Source organism: Rhea americana, unplaced genomic scaffold (assembly GCF_003343005.1).
Source record: "Rhea americana isolate MKP2758 unplaced genomic scaffold, rheAme1 scaffold_345, whole genome shotgun sequence".
Lineage (NCBI taxonomy): Eukaryota > Metazoa > Chordata > Aves > Rheiformes > Rheidae > Rhea > Rhea americana.
The window spans coordinates 635,105-659,037 of NW_028186474.1; the positions used below are offsets into that span (position 1 = coordinate 635,105).

General features: G+C 46.6%; 2 protein-coding genes across 7 annotated transcripts; one reads left to right on the forward strand and one right to left on the reverse strand.

Moving 5' to 3' along the window:
- The first annotated feature begins 351 nt into the window (after positions 1 to 351).
- On the forward strand, positions 352 to 9,243 carry CUNH3orf18 (chromosome unknown C3orf18 homolog). Of its 6 annotated transcripts, none has more exons than XM_085311612.1 (5): positions 352 to 379; positions 3,125 to 3,533; positions 4,995 to 5,020; positions 6,977 to 7,106; positions 9,062 to 9,243. In XM_085311612.1, the coding sequence occupies exons 2-5, from the start codon at positions 3,300 to 3,302 to the stop codon at positions 9,140 to 9,142; spliced, it is 471 nt and encodes a 156-aa protein (XP_085167738.1). In that variant the 5' UTR covers positions 352 to 379; positions 3,125 to 3,299; the 3' UTR covers positions 9,143 to 9,243. The 6 variants fall into 6 exon arrangements, 5 of the variants coding, with proteins under 5 accessions (XP_085167738.1, XP_085167733.1, XP_085167735.1 ...); XM_085311607.1 differs by lacking the exon at positions 352 to 379 and adding an exon at positions 386 to 2,998; XM_085311609.1 differs by lacking the exon at positions 352 to 379 and adding an exon at positions 386 to 2,928.
- Positions 9,244 to 15,309: 6,066 nt separating this feature from the next.
- On the reverse strand, positions 15,310 to 23,396 carry LOC146592133 (uncharacterized). Its single transcript, XM_085311590.1, has 6 exons — positions 23,304 to 23,396; positions 22,640 to 22,723; positions 22,151 to 22,198; positions 17,705 to 17,795; positions 16,502 to 16,678; positions 15,310 to 15,441 (listed from the first exon to the last, which is right to left on the reverse strand). Exons 1-6 carry the CDS (start codon positions 23,394 to 23,396, stop codon positions 15,356 to 15,358), a joined length of 579 nt encoding a protein of 192 aa, XP_085167716.1. The 3' UTR covers positions 15,310 to 15,355.
- Between the last annotated feature and the right edge of the window lie 537 nt (positions 23,397 to 23,933).

The window sequence follows — 23,933 nt, forward strand, 5'->3', positions numbered from 1 at the left end:
ACACCTCCCCCCATGACACACCTCCACCCTGTGACACACCTCCCTCCACTCCCGTGACACACCTCCACCCCATGATACACCTTCACCCCCGTGACACACCTCTACCCTGTGACACACCTCCACCCCGTGAAACACCTCCCCCCTGTGACACACCTCTGCCCTGTGATACACCTCCACCCCGTGACACACCTCCCTCCCCCATGACACACCTTCACCCTGTGACACACCTCCACCCGTGACACACCTCCCTCCCATGACACACCTCCCCCCCGTGACACACCTCCACACCTGTGATACACCTCCCCCCGTGACACACCTTCCCCCCGTGACACACACCTCTATTCCTGACAGACCCAGGAGGAAGCTGCGGCACAGAGAGGTTAAAACCAAGCCTGAGAAAACCCGGCAGCTTCGAGCTAGTGCCTGACGTGGTGCCCTACATCCCAGAGCGTTAGCCGCTGCGACGCCCTTCAGGGACCGGCCTGGAAGCGCTGGCCTCAGAGAGAGACGAACACGCTCTCCTCGTTCCTGGCGCCCGCGCGCCCGGCCCCACGCGGTCCTGGCTGCGTGAGGAGATCTCTGTCGGCGCAGGCGGTGGAATCACGCCAGCTCGCAGCAGCTGAGGATCTGGTTCCTCTCCTGTTCCTTCCGTTACGTTTGTGCACGGACTGTGCAGAAACCTGCCGGCAGTAGGTAGCTGGGCCTGGCCCTAGAGCAGCCATCAGAGATCTGGAGCGTGCTCGGCCTGTAGATCAAAAATCTAGCACGAAGAAGAGAACGGGGAAAGGAGGGTGGTAGGAAAGCCGTTGGCCGTACTTGCTGTCAACGTGCCAGCTGACCACAGGGTTAGCCCGGACCAGAAGGGACTTGGGAACAGAAATGCTCTCATCTGGCCTTGGAACCGTGTCTAAACCGTGTCAGAAACCTTCTCAGCCAGGGACAATTTTAGAGCTAGGTCTCTGGGCTTGAGAATCCRTCAGTATGACGGGTCCTGACAGTAYGAACAAGAGCCCCCATCTCCGCTTGACCTTCTGACTAATTTTGACCTACCTCTACTTATTTCAGTGGAGCAATGCACAGCAGTACAGTGTCCAGTCGCTACAGAATGGGCCTTACCTGCAGGCTTATGATCAGCTTGAACATCCAAGTTCAAGTCGTTTTCCAAAACTGATGATAGGTTCAGATGGAGGCCTAACCCATTACGTTTCCAAAATTCAGGAGCTGTTTGAGATCCAGAGTTATACTTTGCAAAGCCCTTAAGTCTGCTTCACTGCTTAGACTTTGGTTCTTTTTCCACTGTTTGTTTGCTTGGTGGTGACTTTATTTTTTCTTCTTCTTCTTTTTTTTTTAATGTGAATTATTGTCATGGGCAGTTTCCCTGAATAGAACAGATCAATGATTCTCTGTGAGTTGCTGCTCTGTCTACCCAATACTTATGCATCAGTTCTCTCTCCCTGCTGGGTGCTATCTGCTGTTGTGGCACTGAGCAGGCCAGATCCAGTGGCACAGAGGATATAAGTATGCAGCTCTAATCCGATTTCAAATCAATCTGTAGTGTTTGTACCTGATTGTCCAATACGCCCGAGCTCCACTGTGGTCAGTAATGGCAGGAGAAATCCAGGTGCTGCATAGTTTGAAGCAGGTGTACATGGTTTTGCACCCAGCGAAGGATACTTTGYCATTCAGCCTGCAACGAACCCATGCCCTAGCATGTTCTTAGATGGGATCAGACCGAAAGTTCTGTCTTCACATTTCCCTAGAAACTTGTGAGGGTTCGATTTCCCCTCCCGCAGTCTCCTTGGCATCTCAACACCTCCCAGCAGCTCCTGTTTCGCAGAGCTGTTTATGGGGAACTGTGAGACAGATCCTGCGTGTGTGGTGAGAGATGTACATGCTCAGGGAGATGCWGGACAAGCGCTTTGCAAGCCAAGATGGCTCGTCAGGCTGCTGACTGGTCACAAGGAGGCCTGGTGCTGTTTGTCTGATGCAATTTCTGTGCTCCAATTGTTAGTGACAGCTGTTAATCACACTGCTTAATGCAGTTATGGACAGCAGCAGGGCATCAAAGTAATGGGAACTGCGCAATAACCTTGCCTAGAATAGAACAGAAGGAGCAGAACAGTGGCTCATTTCTCTTTGCAGGCGCATCTTTTTCTGTTCAGAACTCATTAACCCCTATGTCCCAGCTGCTGGAGATGTAACATCAACTAAACTACAGAAAAACTTTCAGAGGACTGCTGTGATAGTCCTTGAGGTCTACACTGCTCAACTCCAGAGGTAGCTGCATTTTCAGTAAAGCAGTTCCAGGACTAATGTTATTACAGTAATTTTATAAACAAATTTCTGCAACTACTTCTCAAAGGATCATCCCAGAGTATTTTGCAACACCTGATCATTTGTACAATAGAAGCATGAAACATTCAGAACTTTTCGTGCTTTCAGCATGAATAGATGTGTCAAATTTCACAACGTCAATCTGAAATAGGACCCATTTTAAAATTAATATTGATAATTAGCAATGCATGACTAAGCCTGAGTGGGTGCCTTCATGGGGGACTTGGCAAATTTTCACTCTCTTTAATAGCAGATGGGGGTGCAACCCACTACTTTTAAGGAAGCTGCCTTACCAGAGTGCATAGGCTGAGGAACACTGATGCCGTGGATAGTGYAGTGGCTTACCAGTCACCAGGGACTACCACAACAGGGAAGTTGTACTGGATTCAGTAAAAGCATCCCAAGGTATGGCTGCCTCAGAGCTTAGTGCCATTTTATGGGATCTGTTTCTACTGCTAAACTTAAAGGCATCTTTATACTTTTTTCCTAAATTAAAAGCAAGAGAGAGAAGAGAAGCAGGAAGATGCTCTTTCTCCCCAGGTGGAAGGAGGCCACCTGGCTCACACCAAATTGGAGTTCTGAGACTGGCTCCAGGTAAATCTGCCAAGTGCCTGCAAGGAGGCAAAGCTGAAGCAGCGAGGGTAGAGCATATCACTAACTTAAGGTGAATCAGGCAGGGCTTTGTGGGCTCTCAGTACCCCTGAAAAATGATTTGTTGGTCAGACTTTGGGAAAGGTTGTGCCTATCTCTAAGAGCTTTGCACTGTGTGTCTGTTCTCATTCTCTTCTAGGTAGAAACTAGTGTGTTTGCCATGAAAAAAMCCCAGCAATGATGGTGCTGCAGGACAGCAGGATTGCGTGAGGGTCCTTGCTGTGAGGTGCACCTCTCCACTACTGTAGCTGGAACAAAGTGTCTTGAATGGGTAAAGACAACTGCTTGGTAAAAGCTAACAGGCATCTAGCAAGATGAGTAGCAGCTCGCCCTCTGTACATGACTTGTATCACAGCACCACCACCACAGCCAAGCCAAACCCAGGGACATCACTGGATGTGACTGTATCAGAAACAGCTACCATAAGCCCTGAAACTACCGGTTTCAACAGCACCAAAATCCCAGATGTGTCCAGCGGTGGACCTGGCATGGGCACAGTGCTGCTGTCCTTTGGAATCATTACTGTGATTGGGTTGGCTGTAGCTATGGTAAGAAAGATCTGCTAAATATTTCTCTCTTCTCTGAAGGTGTAGGGTGACAAAGGGGCCCTAGAACTGGTTTGTGCTGAATAATTTTTCTGTGTTGTACTAAAGGTTTACCCAGAAATGGTGGGAACTGATAGTTCCTGAGRTCCCTTTCCTTTTAAGGCCTTTTTCCAGTGGTCATGGAGAAGAGCGTCTGGTGGTAGTGGGTATATGCTCATAGGAATACTGCAAGTGTCCAACGCTTCTGCGGTCTCCCTGCTGTTCGCTCCAGGCAGAACGCTCAGCAGGCCTAGAGGAAACCATAGGTAATATAAGCACTTTTAATAGAAATAGGAAGTTAAGTTAAAAGAAATCAAAGCAGATTCTGCTCTGACTTGTTAATTGGAATAGCTGCATTGATTTAGACCTTGTCTACACAGGGGGCCTGMAAGAAAGTTCACCCAAATTAATTTTTAAAACAGACTGTTGAAACCATGTTAATCTTCTCTGTGGACAACCCTTTCTGAATTAAAGCAGCTTGAATCCATTTTAGCTAGATTCATTCCAGACTGCATTTCTGGAGTTCTATTTGCTGAATATCAGCAGAATCTTCAAGGATTTACTATATGTAACTAACCCTGCCATTAATGTTGTAGGCAGAAGATTTCAGAAACTGTAGTTCTGGGCCTGACATGGACAATGCAAGTGCTGCAGTTTTCCTTTTGCTATATAACCAGTCATTTACCTGCCAACAGAGAATGAAGGTAGCAGCGAGCTCCAGTTCCTCGTATGAGGAAGAGCTTCGCTAATACAACCATGCAACCAACAGAGGAACCTACAGAAAGGGACTACTGCAAAATTTCACTGCAGGCCCAAGGAGGAGTTTTTCCAAAAGCCCCTAAGAGAACCTGGAAACATTATCCTGGAAACGATCATAAGTTCCTGAGAGCAGCACCGAGTGTTCCTAGTTCTCAGAACAAGGCTCTGGAGGCCAAAAGCCTCGCTTTCCTCCCAGCACAGCCACTCTTACTGGCTGACATGAGGCAAGTCACCAAGCATGCCCTCTTTGCTTCTTCCCTTTTTTGGGGGGGAGGGGGTAACTACTTCTATGCTGTAGAAAGTCTGTAAATGAAAACCACAAAGGAAAGGTTCTTTGTTTGCTCTAAACTGCAACATAAGTCCTGCAGCCAACAGCAATTTGCTGTGCTACACCTAATATACACCTAATAATAACATATCCAACACTGTTACTACTACTAACACACCTAACAACAGGCTACTTGAGCACTCAACGTCAGATCTGATGTGCTCTCAAGCTTACACTGATGTATCCACTTTCAGTTTTCACTTCTCCCTTCCCCCTGCTTGGTGAGCAGTAGCACCTTCCTACACCCCCGTCTGTGTGCTGTGCACCCAAAATTTCTCTTCCCAACTGTTCCCTGTCTTACTGAGAGTGTTATAATGATGGTTTTCTTTCTCCTTCAGGTTCTGTATATCAGAAAGAGGAAGAGGTAAGTAACATCTGTTGTTGGCTGAGAGGAACTTAGTGCTTCAAAACCTAGGCAGAGCTAGGAAGTAGGAAGGGAAATGGGGAAAGTGTAAGGGATGGCCATCTGAGAACAAGTCTAGAAGGAATCAGCTGCATGAGAATGAGGCAGGGATAGGGACCTCCCAGTACTGGTCTGCCTTCTAATGCCAGAGCTTCAAATGCTGCTCTGTCACTTTGGAGAGGAAAACATTGTTGACTGGGAGGAGGTCAGGGATCCTGAAAACTCTTCATGTTTCATCTGTGATGTGGGCTAAGCAAAATAGTAAAGGTTTATGACTGCATAAAGAAGCCGGGAGCTCTGTCATGAGAGGTGTGGACCCCACATTTCAGCCATTCCCCCCGATCCCTCTGCTTTCAAACAGCTGTGGGGCCATATCGCTGGTCTTACAGGGCTTTTTAGCTGCTGTCACAGCAGTGGTGGCAGCGTAGTGCAGAGATATCCAGGCTAGCGCCTGATTAGCTGGTGTGCCTGAAAGCGGCCTTCTGTCACCAGCAGTATGCACACAGCGTAGACCAACTTCCCCCAGTTTGGGGCAGAGTTTGCAGCACATACCTAGCTTCACTGTCTCACTGTACGGCAGTGCTCCTCGGTTTGCAAGGAGATTGGGTGTGTCTCCACTGGCTGGCACAGGCCCATGTCTGGCAAGCCCCCAAGCCTCCCTGATGCCAGGGCCACTTGGCTTCAGATTCTGTTCTTTGCTGCTCATCTCACTGCAGATGGTTGGACTGCAGAACTGTGTCCCTTCAGCACAGATTTCTTGATAACTCTTTTGCAGACACTAAGCTTTCTAGGCTGAGATGTAGTGTCTTAATTTCCCTGGTAAGCTCCCCGCTGAAAACAGAGAGGAGAGTAGCATGCAGGGAAAACACTTCTTGATCCTCCTGTCTCTGACAGCAGAAACAATTGTGAACATCCTTTAGTCACAGTGCCTCCTCCCTGCCTGAATCCTTGTGGCAGGCCTGGCCTGGCCRCAGACTTGCAAGAAGTGCTGCTGCCCACTGTAAAATTTCCAAGYTAGTCCCTGAAGCCAAGATCTGCACCCATCCACAGGAGCAGCTAGTGCTTGGCCTGCAAACATAGTGCTGCTGGAGATAATGGTTGTGTTGACAAAGCCCATGGAGAGGCAGGGAGGGAATGTGTCATCCTACAACTTGCCAAAGCAGATATTTGTGGTGACACTGCTAGTAACTGCTTGGGTATTTTCCTTCTCCTACCCCCTCAAAACTCAGCTGCAGCCTCAAGCAGGGACTCAGTATTTTCACATGAGTGTGCTGCCTATGACAGTACATTCTGTCCACAAGTATCAACAGCYTGTGAGAATCTCTTTACTATTTTTTATTATTGTATTTATAATAATTATTAAGTATTGTATTATATATATAATAATTAATTATTATTTTCTATTTATTATTATGTGTTTCAACCTCCAAGTTGAAGAACAACTCTTAGGCCACTGGAGCTAAAAGTGCACTTCTGCTAGCAGGCATAGTATGACATGGCAGGACTGACTTTGCAGGCAGAGGGACAAGGAGAGAGGCTGCAAAATGCCTAGCCAGTGTGTTCCACTCTGCCTTTTGTTCCACCTGACAAAGCTTGTTCTGATCTTTTAAGGTCTGCAGGTATTTAAATACCCATCTGATTTCTCTGTGCGTAATGCCTGCCAACATAGATTAGCAATGGTAGTTAATCCTTGGAGCTTCACTCCAGGCATTGTCCACTCCTGCTGGCTGTGCCTAGTAGGTTCTCCTCACTGCAGGATGGGATGTGACCCTTAACCAGCAAGTGGCAACAAGAGCTGAATCCCTGGGCAGGAGGAGAGACAGACCTCAGCAATGGGGTGGAGAAGGCAGCCTGAGCTTCTGTCCTCCTCTCTCTTCAGTTTTTGAACCCACCTCTTGCCTTCTCTCTCATGGGCAGGTTAGAGAAGCTGCGCCACCAGCTCATGCCCATGTACAACTTCGATCCCACCGAGGAGCAGGATGAACTGGAGCAGGAGCTTCTAGAACATGGGCGAGATGCAGCATCTTCCCAGGCATCCCAGAGCAAGGTGGGCAACAGGAATCAGCTGGTCTGTTGCTACAAYCACTGGCACCTGCACTGCTTTTGTTACAGAATCGAGGACTTTTTGTAGGGTTGTGCAGTCAGGAAATTATGTGAGACCTCTGGAGGGCTTCACCCATCTCTGCTAGCCTTGGAGACAGGAGGCTTGAGCATTTTGAAGGCATTTGGAGATTCAGACAACTAGGAATAAGAGCCTGGGAAGGCAAAATACTGGCTCTATTCAGCTACAAGAGAGAATAGGGAAATCGCAGCAATTMAGGGTGAGTTTGTAACAGTTTACTTCCTAGGAAACCACAAGGGAGCAGYAAGATACCTGCAATTTACTGGGAGAAGGGGTTTCAGATGCTCACCAGCCAGAGTCTCCCTTGCCCTGGCTGTGAAAAGCAAATCATTTCTGCACAGTTTTAAGGTATCCCTGATTTGTGTATATACAAGTGCGGAACAAGGCCTTTTCTGAGGGAAAGCCTGCGATTATAACTGTTCGTTAACTGTGTTGCAAGCTCTCAAAAGTGCAGGCAGAAAGCCTGCCCATGGCTGTGGCATGGATCATGTGACATGATCTTTTCAGCACCTCCAGGCCAGCCTTGCTGGGAACAGGATAGGCATGGCTCAGAGAAAAGGATGGAGAGTTTTCTGTGTGGGAAAAGGGAAGGCTTTGAACACTCTGAGTACCCATTGCGTGAGACGTGCTGAGAAATGATGAGCTCCCCGGAGACCTCTGAGTTACTACATTAGTGAGTTAGGAAAGGGCTCGATGGCTTGGCCAGTTGTTTTTGGTTAATGTTTACTGTTGTTAATGGTCTAGGTGGRTCTTAGACAGGAGGCTGTTGCCTTCCCAAATATACCAAGAAGCAGGACAAATGGGAAAGAAGAGCTTCTCACTATTGTTTGCAGCSAGTTTCACAATGTTCTCTCTTTCCGTTGTTAAAACTACCACACACAAAAAACCTTTCTGAAAGACAGAGCCAGCAGGGATGGTTGGACTAGGCATGTCTCTCAGCCAGTGATGCAGCCCCCCACTAAGAGTAGACCTCTCTCCTTTTAATTCCTCTCCAGCTGCTCTGTGCTGCCCATGTCTTCCCTTGATTTTCCAGCTAGAGAAGCAGGAGTTCTCCCAAACGTCCTCAGTTTCCACACATTTTATGCCTTTATATAATCTGTGGTAGATTTGGGGAAAGAAGAAAAAAAATATAGACATTGYAATTACAAAATATTTACCTTGAGGAATGCTTCCCAACCTGCCAAAGAGCATATRGAAGATATATATGTTGGAATATGGAAGACAGTCAGCATAATCCATATACTGGTTTGGGAAAGCAGAGAAACGCTGTTGTGTAAAAGCAAGGGATCTTGACCCCTGGGCAAGTGTGTACAATGCACAGTATTAGTGCACATGGAGGACTACCCTTCAGGTAGTAAAGGGGGGAAATTACAAGGACATTTGTAATTCCAGTACTGTAAAAGCACTTCCTTCCTATACAGTAACAGGCCAGCAGGATCCCTCAGATCCCTCCAGAGCTTGCTAGTGCGCAGATTCCTCTRCTTAGAAAGTAGGTAAGTTTAAAGGCTTAAAATAACGAGAGAGGGAATTTATACTAGTAGCCAAAGTTCAGTCTATGGCATGTTTCCTGGCTTTGAGGTTTCAAATCTTTTTGTGCTGTCAGGTGATATGTAGAGTGAGTTATACATAAAAAATCTGTGCAGTCCTAGATAAGCCAGACCYGGTAATCCAGAGATGTGGAGACTAAATTGGCGTGCATGTGCTGACTTGCTCTCTGGCCTGTTGTATTTTTCTGTCACAGCCTTGTTAATGCTGTGTTAGTCTGTCACCCTCCTCTTAGTAAGGGGCTGAATCTAGCTACAGTACTTTGCAGTCTGTGCACAAGCCCATGTGCCTGGAGGAAGGCATGCTGGGTCTCATCTTTCACTGCTTCAACGCAGATTCTGCTGACGAGTCAAGGAGCTCTCCAGAGACCCAGTCGCCTTGTGTTCACAGACGTTGCCAATGCCATCAATGCATGAACGATACCTGACCCTGCTCTGGGATCATGCTGAGATTGAGGAGGATGGAGCCAACAAATCAGTGTCTTCTCGCAAGCATGAGTGATCCACTGAGCCCAGCTGGTCACCCAGTTGGTTTGTCTTACAGATGGGTACAAGCACTGGGAACTGTCGTCGCTTTGGAAAGCAAACCTTTTGTGATGGCAGTAGCAATATTTGGTGTGTCCGTTACTACTGAAAGGTCCTGGGCTGCCATGCTSCAGTTTCTGGGCTGGCACTGACTGACACCAGGTACCTGGCTGTGTGCTTAAGAACAGTGCGCGCTTTGTTGTAGATTAGCTGGTTTAGAGCACATGACTGCCCTCTCTGGGTCAGGGAAGGAGAGGTGCATGTTTCAAAGAGCTTTCCCATGGGTTTTGTGCCACCAAGCTCCAAGGAGAGCCCTGAATGAACATCTCCATGCAGTGACCACAGCCTTGGCGTACCCCAGAGGGTGACTGCTGGCAAAGCTGCTTTGACCTGGGACAGCTGCCCCTGTGAGCTGAGTGGTAACCTGAGGCATGGGCTGTTGCTCACCCAGGAGAAGCATACCTTGAGGCTTATCCTCCTTGTGGCATGTGGCCTGCTGATAAATGTGTGCCCCAGGCGATGCTGCAGCATGGGCAATTCACTAGCTTTAAAAAGTAAAATGGGAAATATTTGACTAATTACATCTTAACTGAGCAAGTGGCTGAATATCCCCAATTAGGGCTGTGGCATGGACACAGGAGAACTCTCACGGCTTCTAGAGGAAGGGGCTGTYATGTCCAGCTACGTGACTGCCTACAGCTAAGCTATGGATGATGGTGTTTGGGTATTTGATGCYGCAGAAAGGAAACAAATAGAAGTGGAGCTCTGATACCATGTATCCTCCCCTGCTTTGGTTCAGGGAAGTTTCTACCATGCAGACTATTGTACAGAGAGATTAATGCTTGAAAACTTTTCTCTCTTTTTTTTTAATGAGGAAAAATGTGTATTGACTCAACATTACAACAACCATATGTCTGCCCAGAGGTGGCTCAATAGCTAGTTCTTACTTCCTTACCTGCCAGGACCTGCAGTCAGAATCTTTTCTTCTTCCTGCAGAAGAAAACACAGAGCTTTGCGTTAGCGTCCATTCATGCTACCTGCTGGTGGGTCGTGCTCATGTTACCTGAAGGTGGGTCTGGGCAGGTAAGACAGCAGTTCCCCTGTAACCCTGGAGCACCCCTCTGCCTCTTTGTGTGTCCTTCAGGACTGCGGGGGCGGGGGAAAGAGCTTGATGGGGTCTCTTGGCAAGCTACAGTGCTGCACTGGAGCTGTCCTTGGCAGAGCCTTCCAGTGGCCACCAGCCACCCAGCATGGTGGTTGGAGGCCAGCAGTAGGGTCCAGGCTGTGCACTTGCAATGCAAACACAGAGCATGGCATAAGGAACGGACTGGAAAGTTGCCTCTATCCCCTTTACCCACCATGTTTGCCARTACAGCCATGGCATAAGGCATGGTGCCCCATCCTCCCTGCCCCATTCCCCAGTAAGAAAGTACAGAGGCAATTGAAAAAGGTATGTGTTTCTCTTCATCCAGTTTGATTATCAAGACCTGGGGGGAGAGGGGTCATTTTTGGTAACCTGCTGCCAGAGATTGTCTCTCACTCTGAGATGGACAGTGTCTTTAGATCCCTGGGGGTGAATGCACTAATCAAGCTATCTCATTGCTGTGCTAGTGATGCAGCAAGTGCAGAGCCTGCATGCAAGCATCAGTGTCCCAGCAATGCACTGATCACCTACTGATTTTCCTGCAGCACATRTATTTGTCAGTCAGATCGTGTTCCAACCACAGCAACAGTTCAAAGGGAATAAGGGCCAGCCAAAGTTTGAATGCAGATCTAAAGGTGGGCTTCATGCAAGGAGGTTTTCACTGAGTGGCAATTGAGGCATCATGTGCTTTGTTGCAAGCTAGGACTTGCCCTGAATCTTTTTTTTCCCTTCCCATGATGATTTTTCTCCTTTTCACAGCTGCAAACAATTTCCTGGGCCTAAGTTTCTGACCCAAGGAGCAAACAGTTCCTTACCAGCCCCATCTTCTTCACTGGCACAGCATTCCTCATGGCAATTTTGCAAGACTAAGCTGGTTAATAATATTTCAAAATCSATCCTCCTTTCTAAACCTGGAAGGGTCTGCATGTGCAGAAGKGTTAGAGATGTGACCCGCTGTGGAAAGTGGCCCGTCCACTGCCAGGAGGCCTCCCCAGGCTGCTGGTATTTGCATTCCAGGGAGAATGTAGAAGGAGGGTATGTGTGTGCAAGCAGTCAGTGCAATCTAGCTTAAATGCTTAGAATTTGGAGGAYACTGCCCATTGGTCTTCCCAGAGGTTATCCCTGTGTGACTTGCTGAGCAGTGTTTCCCCTAGAACTCTTAGAGTTGGAACTTTTCTTCTTTTCCCCCTCCTCTAAATTCTCTGTAAAAGGCTGAGCTGTTTCCTCAAAGCAACAGCGTACTTCATGCTCTTTACCCAACTCCTTGTGCTGCACAAGCAGCTGCAAGCAGTGCATCTGCCAGCTTGGGGGCAAAGACGTGCACCTTGTTCCAAGTTAAGGTTGAGATATATCTAGTATAACAAGCATACACTACAGAGAAACTCTGTTTAACCATTCTTCCTATAATGGTAGGATTTGTCCTGTGATGACTGCCCTTAGATTAATGAAGTACAGATAATGAGTCTAAAAGAATATTACGGGTATATGCTGGGCTTGTACTGGAGTATTCTTTTAGTATAATAGCACCTCCTTTCAMAATTCTTGGAAGTGTGCAAACAACTTAGCAGAAGCATTATGATGTAATTTAATTCAAGTGTTTCTGTGTTTTAAGCACTGAAATATAATTAAAGTATTTACATTACATCTAGTGTGATTGTCTTTTTCCCCATCGTTTGCGTTGTCCAGGAAAGCGGCTGTAGTGTTTCGTCAGTACCAGATGGTAGCTGGTACACAGTAAATTTCCCTGCTCTTTCAAAATCTGAAGTGTGAAAAGCTTTGAAGGACAAACTATGCAGAATTAAAGGTTTAGTGTTCCTCTGCATGGAAACTCAAACCTCTTCAGGAAGGCTTGGTGCTTGGCGAAGCCTTGAAGGTAGGAGCTTCCAGCCTGACAGATCCTAGGCATCCAGAGTGCAGGACAAGTTGCAGCATGTCTGCACTTGCTATATTACCCTTTAACCAGCTGAATTTCTGGACAAACCATGGATTCATCACGTTTCCACCAACGTTTCCGCAACATTGCAGCTCTGACCAACGTGGGCTGCCCACATTGGGGTGAGCATCGTGGGCAGCAGTGCTGGCAGCTCCGTGCTGGTAGTCACTGGTGTTTTTCAGAGAACCAGTTTGCTTTCTGTTTCACCTTCTGGCCCACAGACCCCAAACTTAATTAGGAAAGCCGTCTGATTAACCAAAGAGACTTTTCATAGGAACAGAATTAAAAATATGAAAAGCTAAATAATTATATGTTGAACAGAACAATACATGGCACAAACAAACTCAATTGGGGCGAATTCTAGGTGTATATATGGAGCGGAATTAGCTTGTATTCAAATTAAACCTGTTAAAATGTACTGAAGGATACACAAGAGGATGGAATTAGTTACCAACACTTGGTTTTAAGGGCTTGTGTTTTACTCCATGTGTGATTCCTCATGCTCATTATTCCTTGTTTTCACATAGGTTCACGGGTGCTCCTGAATGGCAAATTCTTGTTTTATAATCCCCAAAACTACAATTCAAGTAAAARAAAAGAAAAAAAAGAAACTCACATTGTCTGCTGATGCGCATATGTGCTGGGGTTGTTGCACATGGAGGAGGCAAAGCAGAAGCTTGAGATGCTACATCATATACCTTTATTAAGAAAAAAATCTCCAGGRCTAATTGCAAGTTGCCAACAGCCTTTATGCCTGCACTGAAACCAGGACCTTTTATCAGAATCTTCCAAACTTGCTGCTTAACAAACATCCTTTACCTCCAGTGTTTTGATCTGACTGCAAAGAGCTGTTATTTTTGATTCAATCAGACTCAAATTGTTCAAGCTTAGAAACACTTGAAATGAATTTGCTTAGAGGTAAGATTTTGGCTACACAGAAAAGGTAACTAGTTATATGGGAAAGGAAAAGTGTTCATCATTTCAAAAAAGAAACTCCAAGTGGTTCAGGGTGAGATCCTAGCTCTCTGAAGATGAYGGGAATCAGAGTTTAATACGTTGACTTTTATTCCAAGTCTCTGTATAAGAATGGAAATTAAAGTCAGGGACTTGGATTTCAAGCTTGCTTATTCACCTCGAGCAGATACATCTTTATGGAGACTGGTTTTCTACTGTGTTTTCCCCACAGATTACTAAGAGGTAGCAAAGATGGTGCATTTTAAAAGAGAAAAGTACTTTATTTGGGTATCCCAAATAGTGTAACTATCAACAGCTACAGATTTGCTTGCACGATGTCCCACCCGGATTCATTCACACAGTGGGAGAAGGGGGCGAACCTCTTCCCGCGCCTGGCAGCATGCCTCATCCTGCAGCATAGATTTAGTTTAGTCCCTGAGATATGAGTCATTTACTCCTTGATTTCTCTGATATGTGGTAAGGGAGGTACAAAAATTATTGAGATGCAGGATTATGGGAGACCACCAAATTCTGTACACACGAAACTACTACTAGGGCAAACATAACAAAACATGGAATTAACAGGATTAGGAGTCTGGCCACTGCTAGACTGAGTGGACTGGACAGAATAACCTACAAGGGGAAAAACTATTTTTCCTGTTAGTGCTTTTCAGTCAGCCTTTTGTCTTAATACTGCATATGTTACCTTGTGTTAAATAAATACCTGCTAAGGGAACAGACCTCTGGTGAAAGGATAATAAATAAGCTGAATATAAGCAGTCATTTCATGGGTTTCTGCTATGCACTACCATAAATTTAAAGCCAATTATGCTCTGTTTAAATATTTAACACTGTAAAGCTAGCCAATTTTACATCTTGTCAAGGATAATCAAAATACTCACTTTGTCCTTTTAATAGGCAGGCAGAGCATCCACCAGATGGCAAATACCACCAAGATTTCACTGTTTGCAACTGGCTATTAGAAATACCCTCGTTCCTAGGAATTTAGCAAGATCGGCTCTGATGCTGAAACCACGAACCCACGTAGAGTCTGAGCCTGAGAGCCACCAGCAACAATCTCAGCACAAATGGCCATTGCTCTCTCCCAGAACTGACCTGTAGCCGCAGGCTTTGCGTTGCGTAGCTGCAATACTAGAGGACCCCTGCATACGCACATGAAGGTATAGCAGTAATTTAAGTTGAATACTGAGGCTCTGCAAAGAAGAAACTCTTTCGAGACTTTGGCTCTTTGCAGGCAATCCTGTGATGTGATGAAATCCAGTGGTTGTGACAAAGCTTGTAAACACCATTCACTCAAAGTTGCTATCAAGTTCCGGGGCAGTGCTACCAGGCTGAAAACTGGTTATGGGAGATGGCCCTGAGCTGATAATACTAAGCTACAAATTTCAAGTTATTAATCCCCAAGATACCAGGGTGTGAGCTGACTGCCCTGGTGGCACAACAGGTAAAATGTAGAGGTCTCTCTCTTGCCTCTAGAGCAGCCAAGTGACTATTGGAGCAACAACACGAGGTGAGCTGGACTGCTACTCCACCACAGCAGGAAATGCCATGATGGTTCTCTTCCTCATACARTGAAGAAAGGACTTGCTGATGAGTCTCGTACTGACGCAGTCTTGACAAGCATATAAGCAAAATGTTACTCTTTGGACTGCTCTGTTGTCTACTAGAGGTTGTATGGCATGTAGGCTCAGCCCTTAGCTGTGTATATAGGTTTTCTTCACTGTACCTGCATTCCTGAGTCAACACTATCTTTCTGTGGAACTATTGCTGCCCATGGCAGTACAAGACACCATGATATAAATAAGACTTTTATAAAATAGTAATGTCCTTGCAAAAGATCTGCTAGAAACTATGAAAGGCATCTCCCTGATAAGGCATTTGCCATTCCCCTCCCCCCCCCAAGGCTTTACTTAGATGTTTGGGGTAATCCAGCCGAACACAGAAGAGAAAGTTTAACCAAAATTATAATGAAGGAAGAATCTGAATTATGAAATTAAGAATATTGCTTGTTTTCCAGTCCTCGGGCTTCAGCAAGATGTGAGAAGGTGGCAAACTACTGAGCTGCGGCAGGAATGTTACTCAGAGATCTCCTAAGACCAGTAGTTTTGCTGGGCCTGGAACCGTCTTTTCCAGTGATGCCTAAAGGGGAAGATCATGGGAGACAGAAGGTTAGAGCTCTCGACCCAGGAGCCTGGTTGCCCAAAGACCTCACTACAGAGCTAATGCCAGGTTAAAAGGCGGCAGAGATCTGTTCTCAAACACCCAAAGATCCTCACAACACCATTCCCACTGCTCTTATGCTGGCTCCAGGCTGAAGCCTGCAAACAAACAGGCTTTTTGGAGCATGCCTGAGATCAAGGCTTTTGAGAGCTCAGAAGTTACAGTCTGTGCAAAGTTTTCTGGTTTCTGCTATGCAAACACACGATTGACCTCCTCTGTGAGCAGTTAGATACATTTCCAGCTGCAAGCCTGCACYTCATGAGGCACAAAGCACTGGAAGTGCCTTTCCCAGGGTCATAGACCTCAGGTAAGTGGGTGCACAGAGGGTGATAAACCACTGTCTTGGAGTAGGGGATGTTTCTGGCTATAGCAAAACATGGTTATGTGACTGCAGACTGGCGCTACCAAATCTCAGAGCAGTCACATTGTGCATGAGGGGCACAAAAGCTTGCAGAAATATAATACTGACGTTAATTCCAGACCAGTAGGATGGGTTCATCCAGGAACTACCTGTCTGAAAGCTGCTGCAGCTGTATTACATTTCCAAACAAGCAGTGGGACCTCAGTAACTCAGAATAACTTTCCCCTTTTCCTTTCCAGTCGGAGGTTTACAGACAAGATTACCACTCAGTCTCAAGCTACTAAATGAATAACAACTGCTGTGAAATTTTCCAGAGGATTGCCTGTTTTCATACTGTGCAAGCGTATCCCTGCTTTTTTTTTTTTTCCTGACAGTTTTTTGGGGTTACAGAAGTGCACCCTTCCTGCTGCAGTACAACTCCCCTGTCCATCCCTGGTGCTAAGCGTGCAGAAACACAAAGTGGTTTGTGTTACAGCATGCGCTGCTGTCTCCTGCTGACCGCAGCATCCGCTTATCCTGGCACATCTGTTTCTGCTTCGCTGTAACAGGAGGAAAACGCATCCCTCCCGTCTCTGCACTCAGGCCCACTCAAACGGAAAGGAAGAAGAAAGTACCCACACTGGCTGTGGTTTCGGGGGATGCTCAGAGCACGGCAGAAAGGCAGCGCCCCRGCCGGAGGTGAGCTCATCCTCCGTGCGCCTGTGGCTCCGCTGATGTCAGTGCACAGCGYGCTGGCAGGAAGCGATACGGGCGCCCGGAGCCCGAGAGGAAACGGAATCGAGCAACTGAGGTTAACTGCGCCGGTGTTTTGTCATGTGGCATTTCCAGGGACTTTCTAAGAAAGCGAAGCTGCCCGGCGCCTGTTAGCTCGCTCTGCACGCCCGCGCCAACGGCAGCGGCGGCAGGGAGCAGCTGTGCTGCCCGCACTGCAACGGGAGGGGCAACATCTGCCTCTCCCGGGTTGCTGGCTCCCTTCTTCCGTGCACTCAAGGGAAAATATTTAATTAATAGCTTCCTGCAAAGCTCATTGAAGGTAGGACTCGGCCACGTGCAAGTTCTGCTGGCGGTTATCTCAGATTTAGCCCTGAACGGCGTAGGCTGAGCTTGGATTTACACTTTCCCAGGGCTGTAGTGCCGCCGGGGTTCTGGGTGGTGCATCGCGGTTCCTCCGACAGTGACAATGCTTAATCTGGCATCTCATCTCAGAGAAGCTTAGATAACTTGGCAGCCCTATATAAAAGCTTGYCAGTGTTGTCATTTCACGTGCTGCTGGTGTGCTAGTATCTCTGGTAGCATGCCAGCTACTAGCAAGAAAAGGTACCACCTTAGGGATCAGGCTAGGAAGGAGAGAKCAAGGCTGCTGGGGAGGCAGGCTGGAATTAATGCAGAATGCTAGGAGGAATAACCTCTGCAATGTCTAGGGATCTGTAATTCGTACTTCTTTTCAAGATCAGCCTCTTATGACAGGCCATTTTCACTTTCTATGTAACACAGGCAGAAGACAATTCACTCAGCCAGGCCTGTAACAGCGACCAGGACCTCGGTTTAAATGACTTCTTAGAAGGACAAAGAGAGAGATTTTCTCCCCATCCCTCTTTTCTGCCTCTGCTTCTGCTGCAATAGGCACAAMCAAATCAGATGGACAAAATCTGCTGCCCTCTTTGTTGCGTTGTTCCCRGAAGCCTCACAGAAACACCGGGATCTGTGGGGTTTGCAGAACGAGTGCAGCYGGAGCAGCAGCTTTAGGGGTACATGCATGGCTTGCTAGGAGCCTGGTTCCATGGTTTAGTTCTCTCTAATTACGATGGTCTAATTTCAAACCTTGTGCGGCAGGCGGCGTGGTCAAATTCGAGTCACTGCTTCCCTGAGGAGTTCCTTCCCGACACACTCCCGCTTGGATCACTAGTTGAGGCTATGAAGAGAAACACCAGAAACACCCCCCGGCCCCCCACATATACAGTCAGGTGACAGGAGACACAACCACAAATAAACAAACCAGACCTAAAGCAAAAAGCCTTGGATCAACGTTGCTTCGATGAGCCCGGGCAACGTTGAGAGCATGCCCACTTACCACCGCTTCCTATATCCAAGTGTGTGCAAGAGCACGTGCAAGTGTGTGTAGGGTCCACGTACAAAGTGTCTCTGAACGAYTGACAAAATCCATAATAAGCTACTGTGTTATCAGTCCTTCACGAGCCCCGCAGCCCCGCACCTTGACAAATCTCCCCATAATGCAGCTGTGAAGAATTGTTTTTTCCATTCCTGAGAACGTTTTCCATATTTCAGGATATTTTCCTGTCCCCAAAAGCTAAACTCTCAGCAGTCCTTGTCCGATGCAAATCAAAACTGAATGTTCTGTTCTATCCGTTCTGCTTTGTTTTTGCCCCCCCCGAGCCCCCTTAAGATGTTAAAACAAATGCATTTTGAACGGGAATATCAGAATGTTTCAGCAGCCAAAGTCAGAGTGAAACATTTTGAAACCTTCAAAAGTAAAAATCCAAGCCAGCTTCTGAAAAGCRTTAGCTTTAATAAATTGRCMTGTAGCAAAGGAAAAAGATTTGGTTGACCCATTCCTACGCAGCTCTTTCTGTGTAGTGATAAGCACCCTGTCCTGCAGCRCAGGCACACGACTTGAGTGATTTAACCACTAAGTCCCCAGCCTAGTCCCAGAATTGCAGCTACTGCAATCTGTACAGAGGAAAATGGCTGGAACAGTCTTTCCTGACCTCATTTCTAGCCTGGCACAGGTGGAAGATGGCTTTACATGTTTTCTAGCACATTACAGATACTATAGGCTGGAAAAATCCCTATCACCTGATCTGATTAGACCTGCTTTCAGTAGACAGTTGGACTCTGGTGGTCCCTTCCAACCTAAATTATTCTGTAGTTCCAAAAAAAGAAAAAAAAAAAGAGAGAAAATGAGCATATGTACATATAAAACTGAGGGATACAGGACTTTTCATACCGCTATTAGTAGATCCTGGAACTATCAAGATGCTCCCTACCTGAAGGTCTCAAGGAAGAATGTAGTGACAACTGAACTCAAAAGAAAGTGTTTCATTTAGATTATCATAACAGAAGGATAAAAATTTCCATGGAAAACCTGCAATTTTTGGAAACTGCACTTCTATCAACAAAAGAGAACATGGAACGGGAAAGCTATTCCAGACAACTTTAATAAAGATGTTAGGTTTTGGCAGCACAAACGGATCTTTGTGCCTCACAAGATGATGTCGGATAGTGCGTCCTTAACTCCGCCTGCCTGCTCTCCGCTGCAGGGACCCATCCTCAGGGAGGTCTTGGTCTCCAGCCGTGTCAGGCACACTGCACAGCTACAAAGCAGGGCTGGAGCCATCTCCTCTCTAAAGTATTACTGTCAGTTTAACCACAAGGCAGCCCTACCAGCAGGTGTTTTATAAACTGTCCTCTGCTCTGAAACGCTCTGGGGCTTGTTCCGCACAAGAGCCTCGGCTTTAKGTAATACGTACTTCGCTTTTTCAGCTTTCCTGAGCAATAAACTTTCCTGAACCCTGMAACAGCCCCTCAAAAGCTCCCTGTTCACATGGCATCAGGGCAATAGCAGAAGCTGCAACTGCATTTATTGCTCCCACAGACRGTTTCATTGCCCATTCTTTCCCTTACCAGGCTGGGAAGAGAAAGGCGTTGTGGCACTCCTGAAGGTTAAACTTCCTGTTTCAGGTTACATGAAAAATGCATAAACTAATGGCAGAAAATCCCTGCCAGACCTCCTGGAGTCCTTTGGCCTCTGCATTTTATCACCTGCTGTAATTTACAGCTACACACACAGGACATGTCAGTTTGGACCCTGGGCCAAGACAAGGTGATTGCTGTAGGTTCTACCAGTTTAGGGAAGAAGTATTTTCAGTGAAAGTGGATGACTGAGAAGCAGAACAGGTCGCCCAGAGAGGTTATGGAGTCTCCATCCTTGGAGATATTCAAATGTCATCTAGATAGGGTCCTGGGCAATGTGCTCTATAGAGGTCTCTTCCAACCTCAACCATTCTGCAGTTCTTTGAYTCTGTGAAATTATTTTCTCCAGCATCCTTTTGGACATTCAGATCCCCGTGGGGTCCCATACGTGCTGTCACTCYGCCTTCTTCTGGAAACCAGGCACTTTCTCTTAGGGCTCAGTCCCRCATAAACTACGGTCTCCTTTCCCTTCTCAGTCCCTCTGCCTCTCCTTAAGCATGTGGCCAGGTCAAATTGCACCTGCAGATGAATATCCCTCTTACACAGTCTCAAGTGCAGGAATATCCAGCCAGTCTCCAAGCTACTTGCAAAGCCCTATCACTCATCACATTGCCTGCTAGCCCTTACGCAGCTATCTGGATGCCAGCCCCAACCCTGCTTTTGCCTGCTGGGAGTATGTTGTGTAATGCTGTGTTCTCATTAGCTCAGTGCTTTGTTTTAGCACAGGTACTCCAGTCCCAGCTGTTTTATTTTGGCTGAGTTGCAACTTCAGAGTAACTCCTAATAGTCAGCTTTTGAGCTCCCTGCAATTTTCCTCTGTTTACCTCAGAGATCTGTCTAAAATTCTGTTGTAAAGCAGTTCATCACTTAACAGAGTTCAGACTAGACAGACTCCATCGCATCTGGAGATGGACTCCGCTCGTCATCTGGTCCGAGGCACTCTGTGTATCCCTAGTGAGAGGGCCTCAGAGCAGGAAAATAACATGCTCCCCACAGAAGCGGAGCTCCTTCTGACCCATGTGCTCCTTGTAAGGRCGCTGAGCCCCAGGACTGGCAGTGCCTCCTTATCGCTCTCCGATATCTCCTCATTTTGCACAGTTCTACTATCTCTCTAAGCTCAAGTCATTTTTCTTTCTTGCTTGCATCTAGCCACTTCATAGAAGAGCATCTTCTCTCCTAATTTGCTTCTTTCTTCTAATTTTTCCTCACCTTGTTTCTCTCTCTCCCCAAAAAACAGTGACAACCTCCAAAAAATTCATGGTTTTCCTCCCTGCTCCTTGCAGCCTCGAGATCTTTTTCCCCTTCCCCTAAATGTACTTAAGTAGAGCTTTCCATAATAGCCTGGCTATGGCAACCTACCACTACTGAAAGGGAAAACACTGTCCCTAGTTCATGTCCTCCCAAGTCCTCCTACCTGTCATTGAGATTTGTCAGCCCTTCCTGCCTCCAGTGCAGAGTGAAGCTTGAGGATGGCACTTTGCAGAAGCTAGTTGCATTAAACACTGGTAACAYATGCAACAGATTTTCTTACATAGTGTATTGAAATAATATAGTATAAATGGGCCTAGGAAAAACAATGGTTTTTAGAAAAAGCTATGGTCTGAACTAGACAGTGACCTCATCTGTATTTCAGAGAAGAAATGGCAAACTGACAGGTTTATGGAGCAGATCCCCTGTCTGGGAGTTTCAGGCCCACAGCAGGTTCAGAGAAAGTTCTCTATCACTTCCTAAGTGCTATGATGAAATGCCACATCCTGGCATTCCCTCTCTAGCGAAGACTTCCTTCCAAGCCTCCTGTGTATGCCTGCATGGATTGCACTGTTTCTGCTGCATGAACCACCGTGTCTTTCCGTCCTGAGCCTACCTGCAGCACCGAGGCTGTAGAGCCAAACCTATGGATTTTTCCTGCAGCAAGCAGCCTGGGTTTGGTCTAGGACTTTTCTGGGTAACCAGATAAAYATGTATTTTTTGTACATATGCATCACTCCTAATGATAGAGATCATGCCATTAACTGTTCCCAGGACTGAATATCCTTATTGATTAAAAAGTCACATTTTTTTTTTCTTCAAGCCTGGAATGATCTATCTTCATCTTTGAGTAACTAATTCTCACTGATCCTTTGTTTGCTGCATAAAAGAGCCTCCTGCTGGCAGAATTYTAAGTTTCGTCTCTCAACAAATTTCTCTTTTTCTTAATTCTAACTTTCCTCTTCTGAGGCAAACTTGTGTGCTGAGCAATCACTCTAGTCCTTCAGGACTCCTGGGAAGGGAACCAGGATGGAATTGCTGGTTTGACTTTCCAGCCTGGGAATGTACTATGGACAAGTAATATGTTTTGAATTAAGTACAGTAGTTCTGCCCTCCCAGAATGCTTCACAAGCTTAATCTTGGAGATAAGGTTTTGCAAAGAAAGTCAGAGACTCCCTCACTTGTTAGATTTCCAGACCAGCTAGACTGAAAGAATGTCATTGCAGCTAGAGAACGTAAGAAGAGCAAGAGCAACTGATAATCCCTCAGGCTATGGGACTGGAGAAGAAAACTGAGTACTGTACTTACCCACTTGCGGGGCCTCCCTCTTGGCCTTTTCTCGGCAGAAGGTTCTACCTTTAATGAAAAAAATAGAAAAAAATGTTTTCATCTCTCAAAAATGCTGTGATGAAYACTAAGTATCTGGTCAAGGGGACCTCTGCATGAAGTTCTCCTGTGAGACAAGTAGCAGAGGAAGCCTGAGGCTGGGGGTAGAAGCTAATTCAGGAGCAGCTGCCTACCAGAACACGTTGGTTGTGATTATGTRGCAACAGTGGAAGAGAAACACTAGGAGGAAGCTTCTAAACTGCCAGTGGCAGCACAGAAAGGTCAGGGGGTGAGTTAGGACTAAGACCACAACACCTGGTTGGTCCAACAGCGGCAACTGAAGCTGAACTGAACTGAAATAGGGGCAACATTTACTGCTTGGCTTTAAGTTAAGAGAAACCTCCCTGCTTCTCCATGTGTTAATGCCTGGAAGAGAAGGGACAGTCAGCTTAGCTCTCCATTTACTCTCACCATTTGAGATCCATCATTCACTTTTTTGCTTCCTTTTGGCCTTCCTCGTGGTTTCTTCATTGGCAATGGCCCCACAGCTTCATGCTGGGAGAAAAGGAGAAAATCATTTTAGCAGGTTTATCCCTAGAATGACTTATAGCTTCTCCGCCTAAGATGTCTTAGACTGCCTTGGACCAGTTATGGCATCTACACCACTATATTTTTCCAGTTGCTGAAGTGCATTAGAAGGTGGCCAGCAATACCATTGCACCTTTATCTGTTGTGCTGGCGGAATTAAATGAGTTCCTAGGGATCTGACAATAGTGCCTGGAAAGGGGAGAGAGAAAGCCTTGGCTTACTTTCCTCTATCCAATGATGGGCACAGAAGCAGAGGGTGGAGATGCCTGACAGCCTCCAAACTGGAACAGAGATCTAGTTAAGCCATCTCATGCTGTTTTCTGGCCTGAACAGGCTTGGCCTGCCACATCAGAGGAACCTCAGACGCTAGTGAGATACGCCAGGGTGTGCATGCTGCTGCTTTTCTGAATAGCAGTAATATTTACCATAGAGAGCTTCAACCTCCCTTGCTCTTTGTCAGTGAGCCCCTTCCCAGGGCTGCCTGCAAATCCTATCAGGTTAATGCCACAGCATCCTCAAACAGCCTCCTAAGATGACGTGCACTCACCTGTGGCTGCTTCTTTGGTCTTCCCCTCTTTCTCTTCAGGCACTCAGTCAGTGGGGACGACGTAGGGTTCACTGGCCTCTCACTGCTGCTCATGTTRGCACTTCTCAGTTTCCAGATGATAATCCAGCAAGTTATTTTTCCATGGGCTGGGAAAGAAAACTTGCCTTCTCTTTCCTTCCCAACTGTATTACAGATCCTCTTCTACCTACACGGCTTAAAAYGATGAGAGAGAATCAGGTGTGACAGCTTGCTTGTTTTTTTCAGCTGAGAGAGTCTGGGACACAGCAAACATTTAGAAGCWTAACAGTGCTTTATAAACATTATTGGACTATTCTCTTATTGGCCCATTCCTCCACTTTCTGAGGTTTTTGGCCTAAGGAACAAGGCACATGCAGATTGCTCCAGGTGCATGTGTTTGTACTGGAGTATTTCTAGCTTCCTTCCTCATTGACCAATTTTGTCCCAGCTGACAAAGGGGAAGAACTCTTCAACTCTCTCTTTACAAGCACCCTCTGCCTGCAGAGGAAGAAGGTTGAAGGTGGTACTGGTGAGTTATAAGTCCCCCAGWCATGGGTAAAGCTTCAGTTGGAGCTCCTATATCACCAAATACCAAAGAGTCCAATCCTGAGA

Coding starts and splice junctions, on each gene's coding strand:
- CUNH3orf18 (XM_085311612.1), top strand. CDS start 3,300: ATGAGTAGCAGCTCGCCCTCTGTACATGACTTGTATCACAGCACCACC. Junction 3,534..4,994: donor TTGGGTTGGCTGTAGCTATG/GTAAGAAAGATC, acceptor TTTCTCCTTCAG/GTTCTGTATATCAGAAAGAG. Junction 5,021..6,976: donor TATATCAGAAAGAGGAAGAG/GTAAGTAACATC, acceptor TCTCATGGGCAG/GTTAGAGAAGCTGCGCCACC.